This window comes from Corvus cornix, chromosome 2 (genome assembly GCF_000738735.6).
Source record: "Corvus cornix cornix isolate S_Up_H32 chromosome 2, ASM73873v5, whole genome shotgun sequence".
In the NCBI taxonomy this organism is placed as follows: Eukaryota; Metazoa; Chordata; class Aves; order Passeriformes; family Corvidae; genus Corvus; species Corvus cornix.
In genome coordinates, this window is record NC_046333.1 from 33764365 (window position 1) to 33788645 (window position 24281).

Sequence of the window (24281 nt, forward strand, 5' to 3'; positions counted from 1 at the left end):
AGGATTGTGTCCTGACAGTTCTTGAGTATGTCCAGTGAGGGAGAGTCCACAACCTCTCTGGACAACCTGTTCCAGTGGATGGTCACCCACACTAGTAAAGAATTCTTCCTCATGTTCAGGTGGAACTTTCTGTGCATCAGTTTCTGTCCACTGCCTCACATCCTAGTGCTAGGTACCACCGAGAGGAACCTGGCTCCATCTCTTCTCCCCTCACCCCCCCACTTAAGACATTTATACACATTAATGAGGTCCCCTCTCAGTAGTCTCTTCTCGAGGCTGAACAGGCCCAAGTCCCTCAGCCTTTCCTCCTATGAATGATACTCCAGTCCCCCAAACATCCCCTCTGCTCTGCGCTGTACAGCTCCTCCTTGGGTGCCAAAAGATTTTGGAACCTGCAAACCAGAACCACTCTGAACCTGCCTGGGGCTGAGAGATGACCGACGAGGCAGAACCATCCGTTCCCGTGTTAAAACAGTGGGGTTTTTTTCCTCACAAAACCCGTACTCCCCCACCCCCAGGCACCCACACGCCCGGGCCGTTAAAGCGCAGTCGGCACAGGCGGTCCGCAGCCACACGGGGCCCGGGGCCGGTGCCCGTCCGTGGGCCGGGGAGCCCGCGGCGGGGCGGGGAAGGGCAGGGCCGGGGACACGCTGCCTCCCGCCGCCGCCGTTCACTTCCTGGTTCCTCCCGGCGGCCGCTCCACCTCCGCGCAAGGGGCGGCGGAAGGGGGGGTGCGGTGCCGTGCCGTGCCGTGCCGCTGCCGGCGCGGGGGCGGCGGGGCGCGCCGGACCCGCGGCGGCGGCGGCGGCCACTGGGGTAGGTGGGTGCGACTGACAGCGCGGGGCGGGGGGTGCTGGGGGGCGGGCAGGTGTGTGCGCTGGCGGAGCGGGGCGGGAGCGTGAACTGGGAGCAGAGAGCTGGGGACCGGGAGCGGGCCGCCGGTGGATGCCATCCCGCCGCCGCCTGCGCCGCGCCACCAGCTGCCCCCCGGCCCCGCCGGTGTCCCCGGTGTCCGCGGCCCGCGCGGTCCCTCGGCCGTGCGGGAGCCCGGGGATGGCGCGGCCGCCCAAGGGCCGCGCGGAGCCCCGCATCCCTCGGCGGGGCCCCCGGGCCAGGGCTGGGCGGCGGGTCGTGTCCCGCAGCGGCGTCCCCGGGAGCTGTGGGCATCGGTCGGGAAACGGGAGGAGGGCTCCACACTCCCCCCTCCGCCTTCCAGCGCTGGGCTTTAAATACTGGGAGGCTAAACACGTTAAATGATACCGGGCTAAATACGCGGTTTAGGTCTGCTCCGCGGCCTTTCGGAGCAGCGTTGAGTCCCCTCGGCAGCAAATTTAAAGTCGGAGCCTCCGGCGATTTCGTCGGGGTCGTGTGACCTGTCGGTGGATTGCAGTGGTCCTGTAATCTGCTAATGCGCTGCAGCGGTGGGACGTGCCCGCCAGCGAGCAGCTGGGCAGCGAGTGGAGCTGACCATGTCGCTTCCGAGGTGGCCCTGGTCACCCGGCGTGTGGCTGCAGCTGTCCGATGGCACCGTCGGCCAGGTGCGATCTCGGCATCGGGAGTAATCCGTGTCGAAACCATGGCGCTGTACTGTGGCGGGTTTAGTTGAAATGGATGGTGTGTTTTAGATGGCAGTAGCAAGCGATCCGGACTGGTCTAGAACGGCAGCTTCTAAGTACTACTGGAGTAGTTCTGTAAGGTGAATTTTTAAGAAGAAGCAGCAATTCACGATGGCTCATTAGAAAATAGTCTTCAAGAAAACAATGAAGAAAACAAGCCTTGGGAAGAAGGAGGCAGCAGAGCGTGCCATTGAGGGATGTGGGATGGACAGCAGAGTTCGTTTAGATCGCTTTCCTTTGATCCTGATCAGAAAAGATAAACTGTGTTTTTCAGCATGAGAGACAGCAACTGTGTGCCAGACTCCTGGCACAGCAAAGGTGTGTGCTCAATGTCAGATCTGTAGGAAAGGAGCCCAAATTTGGATGGTTGTTCTGATACAGTGGAATCACAGAGAAGGAAGGGACTGTTTCAGTGAGTGACTGCATTGGGTGTCTGGTGGTGTACATAGCAAGGCATTAGTGAGGACCGTGTTTTTCTTTGCTCAGTGAAAGCAACAAATAAGTCTTCTGTGTAGTGTTACAGGCATTTCAGTGATAAGAGTCATCTTAAGGGGAGCCACGCCATTCTTACATCTTTTAAAGATGCAGCCCCATGTGCAGATAAAGATCTGCTCGTACAAAGGCTATGTCAGTGTAGCTCTTGGTGTTCCCTCAGTGATGCAATAGTGTTTGTCGCACCAGTGGGACCCGCTGCTGGTAGTTGTGTCTGACTGAATGTTCATTGAGATTTAGAAGGTGTGACACAGAAACTCTTTGTGGTTATAGGTTTATAAAAGGGCAAATATAAGGTCTCCCTAAAACCCAAAAATATTTGTTGTGACATTTAGGACCTATAGCAGTAACATTTGTTGAGTATTTAGTGTATGTTTCTGCTTCCTTCTAGTTTTTATTTTGAGTGATGTAGTTACAGACAAGGGTGTGTATTTCAGTTTTAAGTTGCTTGTTTGGTAGTAGACAAAAGTATACAAATGTAATTTAATCCAAATAATGGGAGCAGGTTGCAAGGAGATGAATGCTTAATTCCTCAGCAGATGCAGGTCGACTGTGCCCAAGTAGTTACGTGTTTCTTCTGGGCAGTTTCCTTTGTGTCAGCAAAGGGGAACAGCTGACAGTCTTCAGCAGGATGTGTATGTCTTGGGCAGTGGTAGCAAAGCTTTGGTGAATTTCTTTTTCTTACCTAATATGAAATTACTTTTCTCAGTGGGTGGATTGCTGTGCATCTCCAACAGAACAGGAGCTGGCAGTGTTGCATAGTGCATGCAGTTTAAACCTGTGTGTTGCATTATTTCAGGAGGACTTGCTCATGGAGCCAGTTTTACTGTGCAGACATTTCCCATGAGCTGTAACAGGGCATCTCTCCCGTAGAGGAGACTAGATGGGCACCCACAGTGGTGTTGGTCTGAAAATGGACTGGCTGTAGCTCAGCCAGTCTCTGCAGATGTTAGCTGGCTGAGCTTATGCTTTTCTCTGATCCCTCTGCAGTGTAGCCATGACCTTTTTCTTAGGGCGATATTCTAGAATACAGTTTTTCTGCCTTCCTGACAGAAGACAGCAGGTAATGTAAAATATGACACGACAGAATAGCTTGTTGTCAGTTTTTATTTTCCCCATCCTGTGCTTAGCTGGTTGAAGCAAACTAAATGTGACCGACTGTACCTGGAACATCATGTTTGACCTGTGCGTGTAACTAATCTGAAGCTTCAGGTTATGCTCAAGAAAATGAGAAGTTAAAGCTTTCCTAATTGAAGCTGTGTGTTTCCTGGGTTGTACATCAGTAAGGAAAGAAGATAGCCCTTGCCTGGAGCTGCAGTGCAGCAAGTCTGCCAGTAACACTTCACACATTGTCCTTTTGAGAGGGAGTCCAAAAGAATGAGCCAGCTTGTCTGCAGGGTGTGGGTGCCAAAGACCTCCCCATATGGCAGTAGTTCCTGGCTAGTGAGGTGCAAGGTGTTAGAGGCAAGGTGCAGCTTGGTGCTGGCTCACTGCACAGGAGCACTGGTGTGTTAATTCCTGTCGCCTGCTTCTGGCTGTGCCCCCAGCTTGGGGGGGTGCTTGGGAATGCTTCTGGAGACTGGAGTGAGAGATTTATCTAGGCTTATAGCCCTGTATCTCTTTGCACCACCAGGTCACAGGGTGACCATACAGAACCGGTGCTGTTACAGGAGAAGAGGTAGGAGTTGTAGAAGAGTGGGGAAAAAAGAAAGAGAGGATAGGCATGAGAAGGTATGGAAATGGGAAGGAAGGGTACAGCAGCAGAGTTCAGCTAGAAAAATGTTGGGAAATGCTATTCCAGGAGCAAGTTAAACACTAAGTAAAACAAGGAGGCAGAGGACTCACTGTTAAGATCCTTGGACAACAGAGGAATGTTGAATGAGAGGAAATGCAAGGCCCTTGTTGATGTTTCTGCTGCTGGGCCGGTGGTAGATGGTGTGTTTGTGATGTTCAGCTGTGAGTTTTGCAGTAGTGCAGAACTAACAGGGGTGGCCAATCTTAAATGTGGTGCAGCATGCAGAAATTAAAACAAGTGGGCTGAAGCTGAAACAGTGTGAGTGAGTAAAGGTAGTGTAAAGCACTATAGTATTGAAAAAAAAAGTTAAAAAAAAGACGTATTCAGGTTTAGTGGGAAGGCAGTAGTACTACATCATAGATACAGAGAGGGCTGTAGCAGGTGATAGAGATAGTAATGTGATATGCATCTTTTTTCTTTGCAGTGACTACTTGAATTACTGATGTCCAATATAACACAGAATAGATAAGGAAGATACTATGTATTGCATCTGGTCTTGTCTTGAACTCTCTGTATTTCAAAGGGTAGCAAAATTAAGGTTTACACACAGAAACTGTATTTTTTACGGCAGCAAGGATCCCTTCTGCTTGCCAGTGCAAAAGTGAGCAAAACAAGAAATGCTTAGTTTGGCAACTCAGGTGTTCTTTGCTGTGTTTCAAAAGCTTTAACATACAGCAACTTTGAACCTGCAGGTTTTTCCAGTTCTCTGAAGAAACAGCATACATTTCTTCTAGTTGTGATTTTAACTTTGCAGGAGACAGGTGACAATTTTTTGGTCCCTGTGTTACTAATGTGCTATTTTAATGTATGCCCGGTGTACTTTCTGTAGTTGGCTTAGGGATCTCCTTAGGTGTAGTATGTAGATTTAAAATCTAAATGCCTTACAGCCTTCATATCTATATCTTTACCGACCCCTATGTGGTAAGGCAGAAGAATAAACTACAGGCAGAGGAATAAAATCAGAGAGTGAGTGACTTGTTCGTGCTTGTGAAGAGGGAGCTGTAGCAGAAGCAGGTGAGAGCCAAATCCTGTGTTAGACCATCTTGAGTGAAAACGTATGTCTGATAGTTAAAGTGCTCTTTCTGCCTTGAAAGATAGTATTTCGAATATTTTTTTTTTAGACTAGAGGGGTTCTGCCAGCTTCTTATTATGATTAAAACTTTAAAGCTGCAGCTCTTTCCTGCTCTGCAAAACTTATTCCTTTTGCCATGAAAGTTGTGTGGTTTTTAAAATGGATGCTAAAAATAATACCAGTTTTATAGATAAACCTTCCCCTTTAATTTTTGTCATTCTTTCTTTTTAAAAAAAGTTGATAGAGGACAAGTTGAGAATTTACATTCCCTTAATCCAGTGACTTGCTGTTTTAAGTCCTGAGTCAGCATGTAAATTGCAAAGCTGTCTAGAAGACCAGGACAGCTTCTCCTGTTTTGTCTCTCATAAGGCCGTGTATTCAGGATAACTGCAATGCTGTGGGAAAGCATGACATTCCCATCTGTTGTTTTCTGTTTCCTGGTGCAGTCTCTCCTGCAAGACTGCTCTTCCCTTCTGATGCTTAATTGCAGAGAGGTGGCAATGCAACAAAGATGGTATGTTCAGGACTAATATTTCTCTTTTGACATAGGTCAGGTAGCTTGTGTGTATTTGGTCTATTGGGAAACTGTAAGATTGAAGTGACAGAATTTCTCTGTTCCCCATTCAGCTCTGATAGTTAAAACCTTACCAGTTATTTTGTAATGGTTCATTACTTAATGACAGTTTTATAAAGTACCTTTTATCTCTGATGGAAGACTTATTAAGATCACTGACTTTGTGATCAGACCAAGTCAGATCCAAGTCTGACCTCAGTCTCTGGTGCCCTTGTGACTTGTGCCCTGTTCCTACATGTTGCCCCAATTTTGTCACTCATCCATAGTGGTCAGTGTTTTTGTACCTTGGACAGTAACTACATTGTCTTTGCTCTCCTTTGCTCAGGCTGGCAGCTGACAGGCCTTTTGGTGGGGGTGCAGTCACCAGATAACTCAGACTCTTAGGTCAGTCTTTATTGCATTATAATTTATTTATACAATACACATCCATTAGTTAAGCAGAAATGATACAGACATTAACCAGGAAGCTGTTACCATCTGCCCTGAGAGACTGCATACCACAAACATCAGGATAGGGAAACCCCTGTATTTGTAATTCAGAAAACATGGCCTTATTTTCCTTTCAGTTCTACTGATGGAATTCCTCTGGCACTGTTGAAGTTGCTTCTTGTCTACACTGATGTAAATTAGAGGGAGACTGAGGGGTTTGTGCCTTATGTGGCTGCATCTCTTTTGAGGCTGTCATTCTCAGCCTGATCCAGGTCCTCAGGATGGAGTTTCTAGATCTGACAGATGTCTTTGAGGTAATTTCCCCCTCTGCTTGCTCTCCTTAGGGAGAAGTTCCCTCTATGTATTTGTACTCCTATTCAAATGTGTTCTTCAGAAAGGCATGACTTCAATTAAATCTTCCCCTCTAATAAGATGCTTCTCATAAAAATAATAAAAATATGATTTTAGTGTGAGCTATTTTTACTAAGGTCTTGTTCATGTGTGACCTCTTTGAAGTAAGAAATAAATTAAAAATAGAAAGTAACATCAAAATAGTTGATTATATAAGCAGTTTTGTAAACAATTACTCTAAAGCATTGTAATACAGCCACTTACTCCCTTCACGTAGAGAAAAAAGTTGTAACTTGGTTACCAGCTGTTTTTACATGCTCTCTATTCCCCTTTTTAAGGGAGGTAATTCAAGCCTGTGCATTTACCCTCAGGAAACAAAAATTTATTTTAAGCCTTGTAATTTTTTAAAGATTTCTTTATGCCATTTTTCTTCAGTATGGGTACTGAAAGTGTTGAAATTGCCTGCCTTGAGGAGCCAAAGGATTCAGGAGAATCTTGAGATGTTTGTGATCCTTTTGCTAAAAGCAGATGCAAAGCTGGTAATGTTGTATTTAGGCTGTAACTATACTCCTTAATGTAGCCTGAATTTCCAGGAGAAAAATGAAAAAATATCTGGTAGGCACAATCCTGTTCCCTTCTCCTGGGGTGGCTGGAGGAGGGCTGACTTTGCCCTGAGATAATTTGATCTGAGTCATCGGGTGTCCTGTAAGCACAGCGTTAACTTCCGTGCCTGGTTCTTCCCTGCTGCCTTTGCCATTGAAACGCAAGATTAGGTTTGTACCCATTTGGGTTTTTAGCCTGAATTGGGGCGGGGTTTGTTTTGTTTGTTGTTTGGTTGGTTTTTTAACCATTTTTTGAAGTCCTGAAAGTATTCCAATGGAAATGCAGCTCTCTATAGCAAATTTGAGCCTGCTAATAATAGGCTTGCTTTTTTTAGCTGCCTTTCACAGACCTGTTAGAAATGTCCCATTGACCCTCCAGGGTTTTGTAAACCAGGGGTTGGAAACTGCCATGCTGATGGATATCTGGATGAATCTGCAGGAGACTGCCAAAAATTCTCAGCATAGCTGGCCTGTTTTGTTCCGCTACTGTTGATCAGATAAAGCTTTTTAGGCCTTGCAGGAGCCATTAGGAAAATACATATAAATACTGATATTTTCTTATTATCTCTGCTTTGGCAAGTTTTGACAAGCTTGTTAGATTTTAGCTGCATGGAAGTGTGGCAGGAGAAGAACTCTTTTAGTTAGGAAACTCACCTTCTCGTATGTCTGTTGCAAAGGAAGATGAAATATGCAGTGTTTTAGTCTATGCAGTTTTATGTACAGAAAAATGAAATAAACTTAAAAATGAATTATCCTGCAGTTTCTGTCTGTCTGTCTGGAGCTGGTTGATTTTGTTTAAACGGACATCTGTCCTGTGGATCTGGATTGCCTACTTTAGCTGTCGTGAATATAGTATGACTAGTTATGTATGTGTGCTTCCTTTTGAAGATAAAAATTTAACTTTAGTGTTGTTTGTCAGCTCTCTAGGTACTTTGTGTGTCATAAAAGCCGTTTGGAAGTATTTCTTTAAAGTAAATAAAAATCCAAACTGAAAACTTAAAAAAAGGTCCATGATCTGCCCTGATCTCTCTTCTTTTTATTCTTTTTTTTCCCCCAGTATTGTTTTCATGAGATTGGCAGAACTTGAAATTCACTTAGTTCATATGACAGAATGAAAATATAACGTCTTCCCAAAGTTCAGTGTTAATTGACTTGTAACAGAGGAAATGATTGCAATGTACATAGTAATGCTGTAGTTCTGCAAGTCATATCCATGTGCTTGACTTCGCTAGCATGAGTAATTACATGAAAATCAAAAGGTTATTATGATGGTGGTTTTATGCTTCCTGTGAGTTTTACATCAGAAGCTCAGGTTGCTTTCAGGTACTTACTGGGTGAAGGCCCACATCATTTGTTTGTACATTCTTAGCACATTCTTTGGCCGTCACAGGCCATTGAAAACAGGATTTTTTTGACATGGCTTATGGCAGGTAAAAAGACAGTTTATATAGGGTGTAATAGCATGTCTTAAGTGTTCATTGTAGCAGGAAGTGGATTTTCATTTGTTTTGTTTACATTTCTAACTTATGAATTACATGTTTTTTGATTGTTCCCGTAATGCCAGATGCCTTCAGATAAAAAAAACGAAAAGGTCTTTGCTCTGTCATATCATTAAGCTGAATTGATGTGTGTGTTGTCATTGTATCTCACGCTTACCTAGTGGCCTCTCTTGTAGCCTGACACCAAGAATAAGTCCTTAAGCCCTTTGCCTACATTGTTTACATATTGTTTGCTCCAGAGCAGGCGGAGCTGACATATTCCATCTGTATTACAAATTAAGTTCACATGCAGCATGATTGAAGGGCAAACCAGTTAGGGCAAGTTACTGCTTCTACCCTGCTACAAGCTTTTTTTTTTTTTTTTTTTTTTGGTGTTGTATTATTTATATGAAAATACCAAATTGAACAACATAAACCAAAACAGATGTTTGTGTATGTAAGAGCAAGGAATTAAAAAAACCCCACTAACCAGGTCATGTAGGAGAGAAGCTGAGACTCTAAGCTCCTATAGCTTGACTCTTAAGATAATGAACACTAAAACACATATGTATTTTTCAAATAATGTATGGTGTTTATGTACTGATTACTGATTCTTAAATTTTGTTGCCTAATGAGCCCTCTTAAGCAAGCATTAAAGGGCAGAGTACATTAAATAACAAAATTGTCCTCCAGCCATAATCAGGGGCCTGTGCTCTGTCCTTTTAACTCGCTGCAGAAATGGGTCTCCAGACTTTCAGAGTGAGGGGGCCTCAGGGCTCCTTCCAGTTTCTCCTTAGACAGTTACACAGCAATAGATTTTTCTTACTTTTTCCCCCAGTTTAGCTCAATAATATTTCTGAGAGAGAGCTGTAGAACTTTTATTGGAGTGAAACCACTTCCTGCACTTGCAAGAGAGGTTAATTTTTATTTCACTGCTGAAGTGACTAAACCCACAGGTTTAATCACTGTGTATTTGTTCGGCTTTCAGTCAATCTTTGCTAATACTGACCTTAAAGTGACTTGTCAAACTAATTCCTTTTGTTAAATAGGAGTTTGCTTTTCCTGTGACTGTTTGCTTCCTTTGCTTTGGGATACAAAACCTTAGAGGAAAAAAAAGGCTCAGAGTCTAGGCAAAAAATCCTGAGAGTCTGTGTTCAGGACTGTCCCAGCTTGTTACAGCACCTGATTTGTCAAGTCTAAACTTTCAACTGAAAATTAAATGCCTAAATTACAGTTTTCTTTCTTGCTTTTTTAATGTAACATGATGTTCTTGTCAATTAAACCTGACACTGTTGTCAGGTGTGAGTCTTTAATTATGTCAGTTTTATTTGAGCTGGCAAACAAGCATAACAGTTTTAATAAGATTATTAAACAATGCAGTGGAGGTTAACCTGTTTCCTTGAGGGAGTGGAAGAATTGAGTCTGAGAAATACTTGTTAGAGACTTGTTAAGTCTCGGTGAATGTATGAATACATAATTGTCCTTACAGAAATTGTGAAAAATGGGAGAAAAGGTATGGATTTACCAGTAGGTATAGAATTATCTGAACTTAGACCACCAGATCATTTGGGTAATCACTGTTTATGAAAATTATATAGCTTGTCTTCCTAGATATCAGGAATCATGAGGTTAAATTATAGCTGTGGTTAAAATACAGAGTAATTACAATGTGTTATGTGAATTTTGTGAGTAAGGAGAGGGTTTTTTGTTGTGGGCTTTTTTCTTGCCAAAGTAAATGACATCCTCACAAGGACATTTTCGTCTTGATTTTTCTGTTCTGTGTGACGTGTGTATAAATACAAGACTGATATGCTTTAACATTAATCCATGTGACTTTCTCCAGATTCATAAACCATCTTAAACTCGCTTGGCAGCATACTAAATGTTCAAAGTGGAAAGATAAGAAAATACCTAATTCTCCTAATTTATTTATACTAGTTGTGTTCTAACAAATATTGTAAATGGTCTAGTTCATCTGCTTCTGTGTACCTTGGAACTTTGTGCTCCTGGCTTTTGCTTCTCACTGTGCCCACAGCAGTTCCAATACCTCTCTTCCGTGTCACTTGCACGCAGGCACACAAAGCTCATCACTTCTGTGCTTGGATGTAATTAATCATCTTGCTCATTAATGACCTTACTCTTTGGCTGTGAAAGAATAATTGTCCTCTTATGAATTTGGTCTTAAAATAACAACTGAAAAGTAAACTATCATCTCCTTCCCTGTTGAGATAGGCGCAGCAACATCTCCATTTAGGTTGGTGTTAGGCAAAGTAGAGCTCTCTTCTTGTACTTGGCAGAACTTAGCCGTAAAATTTGGAGAAAAGTTTGAGGTCCTAGGGACTTCTGCAATTCTCTCAGTATGTTTTCTGTAAAACAAAGACAAAAATAGCTTCAGTGTGAACTTTTTTGGCAGAAAACATAATTAATAGTGTACATTTTCTCTGAATTAAAATGGCATAATGAGCACTCTTTTTTGCAAAGCCGTGAGAAGAAGCCTTACGTTTTGAAATAGCAGGAGGCTGATCCCTTCCATTCAGGGATATGCAATTCACTGTATTTGATAGTAGAATTATTGTAGCTATTTTTGTAGAAGGTGGGTCTTTAGAGGGTGTTGTGTTATGAAGCGTTTGGAGCAATGAGCAAGTACTCTGAGTAGAAGTGTTTTTGGAAGAGTTTCCTGGGTGTGTAAAGAGCTGCTTTCATTCCAGGTGTAGCATTCCAGGTGTGCTCCAACATTGAGTGGTGGATGGATTGAGTGCAGATGGATTGATCCCTTGCCAAAGACTTAGGAGCACCTTCTCTGTTTTCTCAAATGCCTAGTATTGGTGGGAGTTACATTTAAACAACAGCAAGCACGGCACATGCCTGGAGCATTACTGTTCCTGGTTCCAAGATGGATCTTACCCTCTGGGTAGACAAGGTGTCTGCAGAGCTAGAGAGGACAGGGCAATGTCAGTGTTGGTGCTCTTGCTACACCAGCATGGAGTTGGCCAGAAAAGGGGAAGCGAAACAAATGCCATTGAGGGATGGAGCAAAGGTGGCAGGAGAGGCATGGCAAAGCACAAGTGAGGCCAGAGGAGGAGGTGAGAGTGGGAGACAGCTGTTGTTGGGAAATTACATCCTTCAGCCAAGACTAGAAGTTCCTGTCATGATCCTTTCTGGATTGCTTCTTAATCAGTTCCTGCAAATCTAACTGTACAGCTGTTTGTTTTTGCACTTTGACCCCAAAGCTGTGAGTCAGTGGGTAAGGAGAAAGGAAATCTCTTCCACTTGCTAAGTTTCCCAGTATGTGTAGGAAAGACCCCTCCCTTCCCCAAATCTGAAGCAGCAAAAACGGACCCTGCCATCTGTGCCAGGACTTTCTCTTCTCCCCTCCCATGACAGTGCCAAGTTCTTGCTTCAGTTCCTGTTGTGGCAGCTCCTGTTGGCTCCTACCTGATGACTTTTTCTTCATTAAAATGCTTGTTGCCTTTCCACTTAGGGAGGTGGAGGTGGCACACAGGTAGACCTAGTGTGTAATTAAGCACTTCTTCAAAGCACTTAGAGTCTTCTGAGTAAGGAGTGTTCCAATAAGCGCAAGAGTGTGGTTTCCCAATCCATTATTTTGTGTTTGATTTATTTACCTTTTTTACTTTTTCATTTCACTTTCTGCAGTTTTCCCTCGTCATGACCATGCCATTACGCGAGCAGAGGTCTGGATGTCTGGCAGAGCAGTGAGCATTGTTTCTGACTCTCTTTCAGATGCAAGTATGGACATAATAGCCTATGATGATTACTCCAGTCCACCGCTTCAGAGATATTGAAAGGACACCTGAATACCTCCAGCCGGAAAAGTGTGTTCCACCTCCTAGCCGCGCTTCCCTGGGAACAATGTGGTTTATTCGAGATGGCTGTGGTATTGCATGTGCTGTCGTTACCTGGATGCTGGTGTTCTATGCCGACTTTGTAGTCCTTCTTGTCATGCTAGTTCCATCGAGAGATTATGTTTATAGTGTCATCAATGGCACACTGTTCAACACCTTGGCTTTCCTCGCTTTGGCTTCACATTTTCGTGCTATGCTGACAGATCCAGTAAGTATACACCTCTCTCTGTGTATACACCTCTCTGTTTCTTCAGAAAGAAACAGGCGGTGTTTTTCTTGTCTGCTAGATGTTGGATAACTCAGTTGCTGAGTGAGTGGCAGATTTAAATAACTTTTGTGTGTCAGCCTGCTGAGTGAGGCTGCTGATGTGGTATGCTAATTTTTCGTCCCACTCAAGTCGGATGCAAAGTCAAGGACTCAGTGTTAGATTCCCGGTGTGTGAGCAGGTCCTCTTTTTGCACTGGGAAGGAGAGTGTTTCTCTCTGATGCTGTTTTCTCCCCAGTGGCAGATCTTGTGTTTGTGGCTTGTTGTGTCTTGACAAACAGGAAAGCTAGAAAAGCTGGTTTTGGTTGTCTGCCTTGGCAAGTATTGCTTCAGCAGAATGGAGCAGAACATGTGTTGTTTTGAAAAGCTCTGTTACTGTCTCTCATTCTGCTGGTTTTGTTGAGTGTATTGGACAATGCTGAAATAAATACGGTCTGAGCGTGCTAGGTCTGGCAGTTCTTAGGCAAGTTGGGAAGCATCAGAAGCGCGAGATCCCCTTGTATGTATCCTTAGGACATTGCTTTGAGAGATCAGATCTGCTGCTTTCTTGTCTTTCAGTTTGTGACAAGATGAAGTTTAGCACCATGATGCTAATTCTGAATGGCCTGTGGTGGTTTATTTTGCTTAATAGCCTCTGGACAGTAGACTCAATCCAAAACCCCATCTCCACTAGTCAGTGGAAAGAAAGACAAGCTTAGGCTTCTGGTGTCCACTTCCTCACAAATGTTGTTGTTGCTGTTGGGAGTGGTAGTATGCGTCTGATACTCTGTTCCTTCCAAATGTTATTTCCCCCTTGAAACCTTGTTAGGTGCCTTTAGGACTTCAGTATAACTTTGTTTCTTAGATTCCAGCTCTTCCAGAAGCCATAGCACTGCAGAAATGGCTTGATTCGGGGTAATCTCACAATTTATGGTAAAAAGACTGTTGATTACATGCTGCTGCTTCTGGGCAGAAGTGTAAGCAGTAGTTTAGCCTCTGAAACTTCTGATCGTTGGACTCAGAGGGTTGCAGCAGTTTGTTAGATAGTTTGTATCCTAAGGGTGGTTGTTAATTAATGTGTGTTGTGTGATTTTTATACTTAGGGACCTTCAGGTTGCTGGAATTATTTTGCAGAGTTAGCAGCAGCTCTTCTGAAACAAAAGCTGTATTTTGAAACGGGCCAGGCAAGCAGCACTGGAGAAGCAGATACGATCTCTGTTGAGAATAACTGAGAAAAGATACGTTAATTCCTAGTGTGAGGTGGGATTTATGTATGGGGATGGAGAGCCAGTGGGATTTTGTTTCATTTTTTTAATGAGGAAGTCAGCTAAAGGAAATGCAGAGGGAAGGATACAGAGAAGGGATGCGCTGACATCTGGGAGGCAGTGAGAGTCTGGGATTAAGGAAGCTTCCAGGACACGGGGAACCAGGAGCACATATAGGATCAGAATGAAACAGAAGCGTTGCTGAGGCAAACAAGCAGAATTCTTATTATAAATAAATGAGCAACTCAGTTATTCACAACTGATAGCCTGTGTCCTGCATTTCAGGAACTGCTTCCAATGGGTCTTTGCTAAAAGCATTCCTAAAGTTTTGAGCTTTGCTGCATACTGAGGAGAGAGAACATGAGTTGTAGCATTTTGTGGAAATTGGTTTCGGTAATTTTTAAATTAGTCAGGCCTGTTGGGAGTTTTGTGGGGAAAAAAACCCCAAAGACTGCTTAAAAAAGCCTTATGGTACTGGTTTAATGTGCAGTTCTCTCACTCGTGTGTATCATTTCTGTTTATTGCTGTTAAGAGGTTGTATAGATGTATTAAAAGGAGACTGTATCATCAGAAATCTATTGAAATACTGCATCTTTGTTTTTATTTCAATAAAAAAAGCCTTAAATTCACAGAAGTAAATTGTGCCAATGTACCAGCAGTGATTTCATACACCGTGTTTCATGGCTTGTTTTGTTTTGTTTTGTTTTTTTTTAATAGCAGAGGGAGTTTCTTTGGTTTAGTTTTTTTGAGCAAATTAATGTCCCTATAAAGGCTGGAAACTTATGAACTTGGGCTCCTGTAGCAGCAATATGTTACCTATTTAAAGATATACTTTAAAGTGGAAATTGCACAGCTAAGAATGTTTTACTGAGTCTTATTCAGGTGTGATGATTCTTAGGGTTCACCGTTTGAATGTTAAACCCTAATTTAAATAACAAATACACAATGGAAGCATAACTATAAATACCTGAGTTGTTTACCAGCAACTTCTAGTGGACACAGTGATACTTCAGAAGAAGCTGCTTCTACTGGCATAAAACATCTGCGATTCTCAGTTTGTGATATGAAACACTGACATGGTAAATTTGTTGATGTGAAAAGAGGGATGAGGATTCTTAAATATTTTAAGGTTACTGTAGGATTACAAAAGACTAATTGCTTAAGTGAAGCTAGTATTACAAAAGACTAATTGCTTTATTGATGTTTAAAAAAAAAAAAACAATGAAAGCCCCACCAAAATTATGTTTCAATGTGTGGTTCCATATTTTAAGACCACATTTAAATTTCTTTTCTGAATCTTCTTGCTCTTCTTGAAACTCTATTGATCTTAGGGAGGTTTTTATTTCTTTTTCTTCCTTCCCCTTCCATAGTTTTAAGTCATCCTGTTGCTCTTAGCAGCTGTAATGTCCACAAATTAATCTCCTGGTTTGGTTTTTTTTGCCTGCAGGGTGCTGTACCCAAAGGTAATGCCACAAAAGAGTTCATCGAGAGTTTACAGCTAAAGCCAGGACAGGTGGTTTACAAGTGCCCAAAGTGTTGTAGCATCAAACCTGACAGAGCACATCACTGCAGGTAAAGTCTTTTCTGAAGATGGCTGTTTCATCAAGACCTCACAAATTATTCACCAGTGTGCCTTGTTGTTGGAGTCTGAGACTGGAGTGAGTCAGTTGAGGGATTGGCATACAAATTCTGTTGCCAATAGTACCTGACACATTTAAGCTTCTCAGAAGAAATCTCATACCTTTTCTGACAGATTTTCAGATATAGGAGGCCGAGGCTACTTCGTGCAAAGTGAGAAACACTTAAAATTTTTGAGTGCTGCCTTGGATCCAGACTTGTAACTGACATTCCATAAATTTTCATGTAAAGATGACTTGAAAAGAGACGTTCTATACCAAAATGTGTAGAAGTCCATAAAACATCTCCCAAAGGGTCAGTGTCTTTTCCATTTTTGTTTTTATTCACAAACCCATTTGACCAACTGTGTATCCTATTTAGAAGTGGTATTTAAGTTAAAACTGAAGTGCAGGTAACTCTACATATTTTTTAAAAGTTCAGACTTCCACATTTTCATTGAGTACTGTGACATTGTTTTGTGCTGTGTGATAGATCAGTATGCCTACTGATCTGTCATGTCCTTTCTTTTTCTGGTAGGATAAACTTCCCGGAAAAGAGTAACTGGTAGTGAGCTTTTTAGTACTAAAGGCAGTGAGCAAAAAAATAACTACTTCCTAAAATTCTCTTCTGCTTTTAAAGCAAGCAAACCTGCTTTCCAGTAAGTAGTTAATAAGTTTGCACTGGTGTCACTTCCTTCCCTACTCAAAAAGCAATACATACAGAGCGAGCTCGTACCTGGGCTACTGCTGATTCATGCAGTGGTCTTGTGGGGAGGGAAATACATGGTAATGAGCTGAGCAAACTTGTCCTGCTGTTTGCTTGTTTCATATTTGTTTTCAGAGCTTCAGTTTGCAAATGTTTTTCTTTTTTGTTGTGTTTTTTTTTCTTTCTTTTAATTTTAATGAAAATCAGGAGTTGGTTATTCAGCAGGAGTGATGTGATCATGCCTATCACTTATTAATGCTACTGTAAAATCTGCTCTGACAGCTTTTCAATTATGAATGAAACTTCACATCTAAAATGCTGTCTTGATGATTACTCACAGTGTAGGTAAATGAAAAAGACTCTAAGCACAAAACCTTGTCACCATGGTCCTTTTTTCTATGCTTTAAGATAAGTTTTTAGACATTAAGATTTGGGAAGGTGATCCACTGACCACTGATGTTGTTGAGAATCTTCAGTCAAACATTTTTTTTGTGGCCTAGGGAGGTTTATTAGACTTCAACACATCAAGGTTGAGCATCTGCATCAGCAAGAGATACTGCTAGCTGTATACCAGAGGGACCAGGGTGTTTTTGATGAATGTGCTATTTAGTGAGTCCCCTGTGCCCAGTAAACTAGTCCTGCCAGCATTTGGAAGCTGGGTGGTTGAGTGGGGGAAAGTGTGTGAGTATCCCTGTTGCTGCAGTGTTTAGTTGTGATTTCTGTGTTTCCTTTTCCACCAGCTAGCTTCCTGTTCTGCCTGTCATCCAACTGTTTTTGGTATGTGCACATGGAATAAAACTTCCCCTCCCAGCCTCCTCTCCTATCCCTTTCACATCTGTGGCTTGGCATCTTCAGGTTGTCCCTCTGGGGAAGTAGGAGCAGTTGGAGGGTTGCTTGGGTACGCACCTCTCTCAGAGCCCAAGGGAAGTTTGTGCACACCTGCACACAGGGAGGCATCCTCCTCCTTTACCACCTGCCTCACCTTACCCCCTCCTTTTTTTTATCACAATGATAAATACTTGTCATACGAAGTACATTATCTGGCAGGTAAATTGCTTTTACTGTGCCTGCTGATTTTAGACTCCATGTAGCTCAAAATAATTTCAAGCTGCTTGTTCTGGCAAAAGGAGGCTTTTCATGTTTCCCACTGCACCTGAGGCTGACAGGTAGTAGGGCACCCAGGTCTGCCTGAGGAGGAGCAGCTCCTGATCTGGCCCCGTGCTGGGAGGCTGGGGCCTGCCTGCCTGGACTTTCATTTAGGATCAGGCCTATAGCAACTCATTTGTTTTTCAGGCATAGCACATATCCTTGGGGATTATCCCCTCCTACCGTGTAAAGTGAGTGAAAGGCTGCTCTGACAGAGATGTTTTCTATTGTTTATTCATACATGCTGATAAGAACATGTTTATGTTTTCGTTTGAGTTTCCCTTAAGTGTTTGGGTGTTGAAGTTTATTATTTATATTAAGGTCAAAGTGCTTTTTGTTATAAGAAGAAAAATAAAATTAGCAGAGCGCTCAGTCCTTTCTGTTTCATTGCTGCCAGAATTGTTCTGGAATGGCTGTTTCCTTTCTGGGTCTATTGTTTGTTTGCTTTGGGGTTTTGTGCTTTTTCATATTTGATTTCTGTGCTTGTTTGTGCAATGTGGTATCAGGAGACTGCCTTTCGTCTCCTAGCATATGAGAAAGCAGCAGAGAAAAAGACTTCCTTTATTATGTGAGTTGAAGCAGTTACTGACTAAGCAAGAGAATGATGTTCAGACAAAGTAATAATGTTTTAATTATTTGACTTCCAGCCACAATTTACATGCTGGCAAGAATTTGAATTTTGATTTTATTAGGCTGGTTTTGTGAAGTGCTTTAACATCTAATTTCATCTTGAATGTATATTGTGCTACCATCTTCCTGACTGACTGCCACAGTTGTTTTCTGCTAGTATGTGGCTTACCTTGATGTCATGAATCTTTTCTAATGCCTTATTTAATTTTCCTTTTTTGCAAGTTCCTGCTACCAGCAAGTGTTGGGAAATAAACTTTAGTCTGTTATTAGCAACTTTGAAAAGTATCTTTATTCATTACTGCCTTTTATATCGTTGTGGTTTCTGTTTGGTTTTAATCTGTGGACATTTTTACAGGCCTTATATATTAAAACTAAACGAAATCACAGATTTTTTCCGTCTGCCCCAGTGTATGATTCAAACTATATTTGGGAAAGAACCACTGATGTGTGGCCTTAATTTTTGTAGTGGTGGTTTGGTTTTGTATGGTTCATTTTGAACAGGCTTAGTCAAGTAAGCAAACCACAAATATGAATATGGTGGCAAGTAAATTCTTTTAGATTCAGATTTCACCTCTGATTCTTTTCCTGAATTTCTTTGTCCCCCAACCCCCTGTGAAATCTTGTGTTCTTGGAAGGAAAAGTGCTGTTAATACAGACCTATGTTCTTTCAGCGTTTGCAAGAGGTGCATTCGGAAAATGGACCATCACTGCCCCTGGGTCAATAACTGTGTAGGAGAGAATAACCAGAAGTACTTTGTACTGTTTACAGTAAGTATTTTGCAGGTGATGCTTGAGGTTGTCCAGTGGGAAGTGCTGAAATGCAGTGTGTAGTCTGTGAAGCAGCTCCCAGTGCTGGCATTCTCTTCCTTCGTGTTTTGGAAGAACTTTATGGGGACCTGCTACATACAGGCTTCTGTTTCACTAATTAGGGAACACACACACCCCCACCCATCCATCCACAGCACTGGGAAAAGGCATCACAGGAAGCCTTTGTCAGGGGTTTTTGAGGTTTGTATTGGTGGTAGTTCAGCACCTATTTTGTAATGCGAGTAGTTTACTGTGGTGCTGAGCTCCTTGAGGCAGGGGCCATCCCTTTACATCAAACAGTGGCTGGTAGGGTCCCAGGCATATGTAGGCCTCCTAAACATTATAGTTGTATGAGTACCTGTGTGGGATCATGTAATAAGAGCCGTTGCCACATCTCAAAGGAGGAGTGGGAAGTCTGCATCCCCTTAGATAAGAACTATCCACCTTTTAATTGCAAGTGGTTTAGTTTTGTACTTGAAAACCAAGGAGGTGCACGACTTTTTGTACTGTATCTGTAGCATCATGAGTAAGAAAACAGGAGTACAAACTTGAATACTGGATATTTCTGGAAGGTTTGAAATGTGTTTCATCAAAGTGAACTGCAAATATCCCGTGGGAGTAGTGTGAACATTACAAGGCTGAGTTTCAGTGATGCTCTGTTTTATTAATAAATCTTCTGAGACATCTGTAGGTTTGAGGAAGTATGTTCTCATATTACCAAGCAGAAAGGAGGAGATTTACAGTTAAATGAAAGGCTTAGTGTTCTGTGGTGTGGTTTGCAAGGATGTGGATTACAGAACAAAATGAATCCCATTTCTTTCCTATGAGCAAGCAGGTTTTTTTTACCTTGAGAGGTGAGCTAGGTGTTTTAGTCCTATCAAAAGGATTTCAGTTTCTATTAAAACTTGATAGCCACTTTCTAGCAGACTGTATTTAACACTTAATTTGGTTGAGAGAAACAAAATAAGGGTTTCTGGTTTTATTCTTAGATATTCTTTTTGACCTGTGAGTAAGTGAAAGAACAGCAGCATGCTCAGCTTGCGAGGAAAACCCAAATACTCCCGTATTGCTTTTTACTGCTTCCAGAGGTGTTTCTTGTTACAAAGTCTCTCTCACTTCTATGATCTGCCTATCTTTGTCAGGGTTTGTACCTTCAGGAGAGTAATTTTTTTAGCCCTGTTGTAGTAAATTGTAATCTATGTGTAGCATTGCACATAGCTTTTGTTCTTTTCGTTACATACACTTTTTATTACAAAGCTAAGACCTAGCTTAAACCAAAAATGATTAAGTATGAAGTATTAAATCCTGAGAGAAACTTTCCATGCCAGTGTCTGCCTCAGGAGAAAGTACTTGTTAAAAAAATACATCATTTTTCTGAACCTCATACTGGAAAACAGATGAAAGTGCATTCTCTGGTTAAAACAAATTAATTGTTGTTTCTCTGGGAAGCTGTAGTGCTGTCAAGAGCAAGGATGTAAGCTTTGACAACAGGATACCTTGATCAGTGTTACTGTTCTCTGAAAGCTGTGCAGTACTCAGCTGAGGTAAGGACAATGAGCTGTGGGGAAGGCCACTCTGGGACACAGGAGGCTGGATTTGGATCCAGCTGGCGTTAAATTCAGCAGTCTGCCTTGTGTTCGCTCAGAGCTGTTAGTAAGGAGAGAATGAGTCTGTGTAGTCTTGGCATTTGCCAGCTTCATGGTGCTTTTTCAGGGGAGATGGGAGAGCTTGATGGTTTTGGGAGTTGTTTGTGGTTTGGTTTTATTTTGAAATCTTAGCAATATGCTTTCAAATAAAGTGTTGGGAAGATTGAGCATTTTGGTCTTTGAACTCACTTGGTGCCTGTATTACATCCTTTATTTTTCAGATGTATATAGCACTGATTTCCCTGCATGCTCTAATCATGGTGGGATTTCACTTCTTGTACTGCTTTGAAGAAGACTGGACAAGTGAGTATAAACAAAATACCTTATTAAAATAGCAGATTACCCGTTGAATAAGAACTTACAATGCAGTAAGTTGCTTGTTTCCGAAGAATGCTATCAAGGTTCTGCTATGCTATCTCTGTTTTTTTTATTATTTTTAATGATCAGTCCTGGAACTTCGTATTTTTTTCTTACCTGCCTGAATCTCTTTCCTGAAAAGTCCTGTTTTAACTTACATCTGATAGTGCCTAGGAAAAAGCTGATATGTAAAGACACCTGAGGAGTATGTGTGTAATAACCTATTGTTCACGTGAACACAGCACTAATTTCCTGAATGCCAACACAAGATAAGAAGAATGTGTATGCTTTTTTTAAAAAGGGTAATGTGAATCATTGTTGCAAGACTGCCAGGAAAACATGCTAGCTCAGATCCAAAAAACCACCCTCACAAGAACAAACAATTCCTTTCCTCAAAAAAAAAAACAAAAAAACAACCCAACAAACCAAAAACAGAGCCCAAGCAGCTCAAAAAAGCCAAACTAAAAACCTCAGCATCACTCTGAAGTAGTCAGTGAGTAAATATTCACAAAGTCAGTCTACCTATATTCTTAAAATCACATATGGATATATAGGAAATCCTCAAGGTAATGCTGAGTTGAAGAGCAAGGTGTCAAAGAATTTGTGTGCACATGTATGTGCTGCTTATGACTTTTTTTGGAAAAGTATGAGGGTTTTTTCCTTGGAATTTCAGTAGTGTTATTCAATATAATGACTGGTTTTAGTTTATAGTACTGCAGAGGATACACATATGAATTGAACTTGATGAGGTTGTTCTGCACTTCAGAACTTTGTAAAACAGCTGCCAGCTGTCAGTGAGAACATCTGCATTTGACTGCAGTGGCCAGGGCCGTAAGGGAAGGATACATCAAAAGGTAGTTTCCCTTATCTCCTTTCTTAGAGCCTGTTCCTGTGGAGAAGGCACTTTCCTGGCTGTCCCAGGCTTAGGTGGCAGAACAGAGCTGTTAGGAGAGATGGATGTGTTGTTCAGCTGCCTTGTGTTTGTGCAAATTGTGTTAGTCCCTGATTATGGTGAATCTGTTTAAGCTGAAGATCTCATGAGAAAAATACAGGCTTTTGATGAGAGTCTTAGATTTCGAAAAAATCTGGAGATGTTCTGAAATTTACAGCATTGAACACTATGACTTTGGCCCTATAACGTTCTTTTCTTTTGCTCCTCCTTTCTAATTACCTTCTTGGTTTTTTTTTTTTTTAGCACTTGCTTGAGTTTGCATTATTGAGTATGAAGAAAAGTAGGAATTTGGCTTAATCTGACCTTTTTTAAGTTATGGCTTAGAGCAGTTATGAAAAGGAAGCATACCCTGGTTTTATGTTGGTGCTACATAAGCTCGTGTCCTGACTGCCAGCTTGAGATTTCTAATGGACTTATCACTGTGGAAAATCTGTTAAGGTTAAGGTTTAAGAGAGAAGCTCCAGGTGAAATTGAGTAGAATGGAGTCCTAGCCAGTGTACTGGGGGAACTCTGAAGTAGAAAAGAAAATTACAATCTTGAAGCGTTGCAGGGTGTTTGGTGGGTTTTTTGGCTTTTTTTTAAACTTGGGGGAGTGATCATTTTATGCTTGCATGTCAGAGCTTCCCTGTGTGTCTTTCTGGGAATGTTGTTCAGCTAATTTATTTGATAGTTTGAGTACAGAAAACTCGTGGCTTAGCAGGTGTTTTGCAGCTGGTGCATTACTTGGTGTCTGCCCTTCCAACTCTGTTGTTTTGTCTTCGCAGAGTGCAGTTCCTTCTCTCCACCAACTACAGTGATTCTCCTCATCCTCTTGTGTTTTGAGGCTCTCCTATTTCTCATCTTCACCTCAGTTATGTTTGGGACCCAAGTACACTCCATCTGCACTGATGAAACGGTGGGTGTCTCACATTCTCTCCTTTACCCTGTCTCTCACCATTTGTAGAAACAGTGATGGGCTGTGGGGTTTTACCTCACGGCACAGGGAGTCCATGTACCCTTTGAGGAGAGATCCAGTGTAATAAAGCTGAGCTAGCATGGTGCTGGATGGTGCTCTCTGAAGGTCACTGTGGGAAGTAGGGTACTCCTATGTATTGACTGGAGTGCTATGTTGACAGTACTTCCCATAAAGTAGGCATAGGTAGCTGGGATTATTCTGTAGAGAATATTTGTCCCCTGTGGATTGGAGAACCTTTTTTCTTTAATGAGGTGCTTTTACATTGGTATTGTCTGAAGTTCACCTGTGTCCTGGTTGTCACTGTGCACAGGTTTGTGTGCTGGTAAGCCAAGATGAGTAGGTGGGGGAGGAATACACACACACACACAGACAGGGACTTTTTTTTAGCCTAGAAGATTTTCCAGTCTTAGATACCTGTTCAACAGTTCAAAAACTCTTGCCAGAGGGAAAAAGAAAAGGGAGCAGAGCAGGCTCAAGGGACCCCGCTGGACACAGTCTGCTGCAAATCCACCAAGTCATCCCGAATTCAAAGGTGGCATAGGAGAGGTTATATAATAATATTACAGTCCTAAATCCATGTATTTGCCCACTTCTGTAGCGATGTAGCTGGGGACTCTGGTGGGTGTTCCCACACTTGTGAATACTTCCACTCTTCACCAAGCATGCTCAGGTAATTGAATTAACTGGGGTGGCTGGAGAGAAGTGATGGGCTTAAAAGAGTGACAACTCTTCTTTCCTCCCTGCCTCCTTTAGGTTTGTTTTCCTTGTTTGCCCATGGCCAGTTGAAGCTAGCATAAGTGTTTTTGCTACTGTCAGAGAGCTGTGACTGGCATTATATGCCGTATGGGCCCATTGCTCTGAGCCTTTTTTTGCAGTGCTATTTTTAATGCTTGGCTTCCGCAAGAGGCTGATGTTCCACCTGTCTGTGTTCAGAGGAAGACTTCACTGTTCTTTCTGATGGGGAGAGCCCCAGGAAGAAGTACAGTGTGGTACAGATCCTGCTGAGCTTGTGTTCATCAATAAGTGTGTAAATTAGCAATGCCGCCTGTGAAACCATTGTTTGAATTTCTCTATCTTTGAAACCTGTCAAGAATTTTTAGAAGCTGCTTCCTATGGCTGGGCACCCATATAAGTCCCCAGATTTTCCCTTCCACTCTTAGATGGGGACTTGTAGATGTTAAAGGAACAATGCCACATTCTAAAATAAAAAAATGAAATATGGTCTCCCCTTGTTGGGTTGTGGGTTTTTATTTTTGGGTGGTTTTTTTAATATGTACCAGGAAGGATTTTGCTCCATGGAATGTCTCATTGTTGGTGTGCCAGCATTGAGCTAGCTGTCTGGCAAGCAGTCTGTTTTGAGCAGAGGAATACTTCCAGGTGAAGTGCTTCTTGGTGTGCTCTCTTGTAGTGTTGTAACTCACATTTTAGAGATAGGGCTGTGTGTTGCCGTTTTTCACCTTTTTATTCCAGTCACTGGGAGACTTCATTCCTCATCTTGAGTATGCTGTCCCAGCAAGATGGTTCCTTTCTGCCTGGAGGGACCCAGAACCCTGGTATTTTGCTGTTGTCTCTGGAGGTGACATTTACCAGGGATCAGCACAACTCCTGCAGTTGGCCCCTGTTGTGTTCATCAGAGCTCCCAGCGTCAGTAATTTGAGGCACGCAGATGCATTGCAGCGCATTAC

The 24281-nt window shown here is 42.3% G+C and overlaps 1 protein-coding gene across 3 annotated transcripts in view; it reads left to right on the forward strand.

The window, feature by feature from the left end:
- Positions 1-775: 775 nt before the first annotated feature.
- The window catches only part of ZDHHC3 (zinc finger DHHC-type palmitoyltransferase 3), a 33834-nt gene continuing 10328 nt past the window's right edge, over positions 776-24281 (forward strand). For 2 of the 3 annotated variants that reach the window (XM_039548439.1, XM_039548441.1), the window contains exons 1-6: positions 776-816; positions 12151-12480; positions 15229-15353; positions 18551-18647; positions 20554-20635; positions 22406-22536. In XM_039548439.1, the coding sequence (XP_039404373.1) occupies positions 12175-12480; positions 15229-15353; positions 18551-18647; positions 20554-20635; positions 22406-22536 (741 nt within the window). In that variant the 5' untranslated portion in view covers positions 776-816; positions 12151-12174. Of the gene's footprint in view, positions 821-12150; positions 12481-15228; positions 15354-18550; positions 18648-20553; positions 20636-22405; positions 22537-24281 lie in introns of all 3 variants that reach the window. The other variant, XM_039548440.1, reaches the window with a different exon arrangement.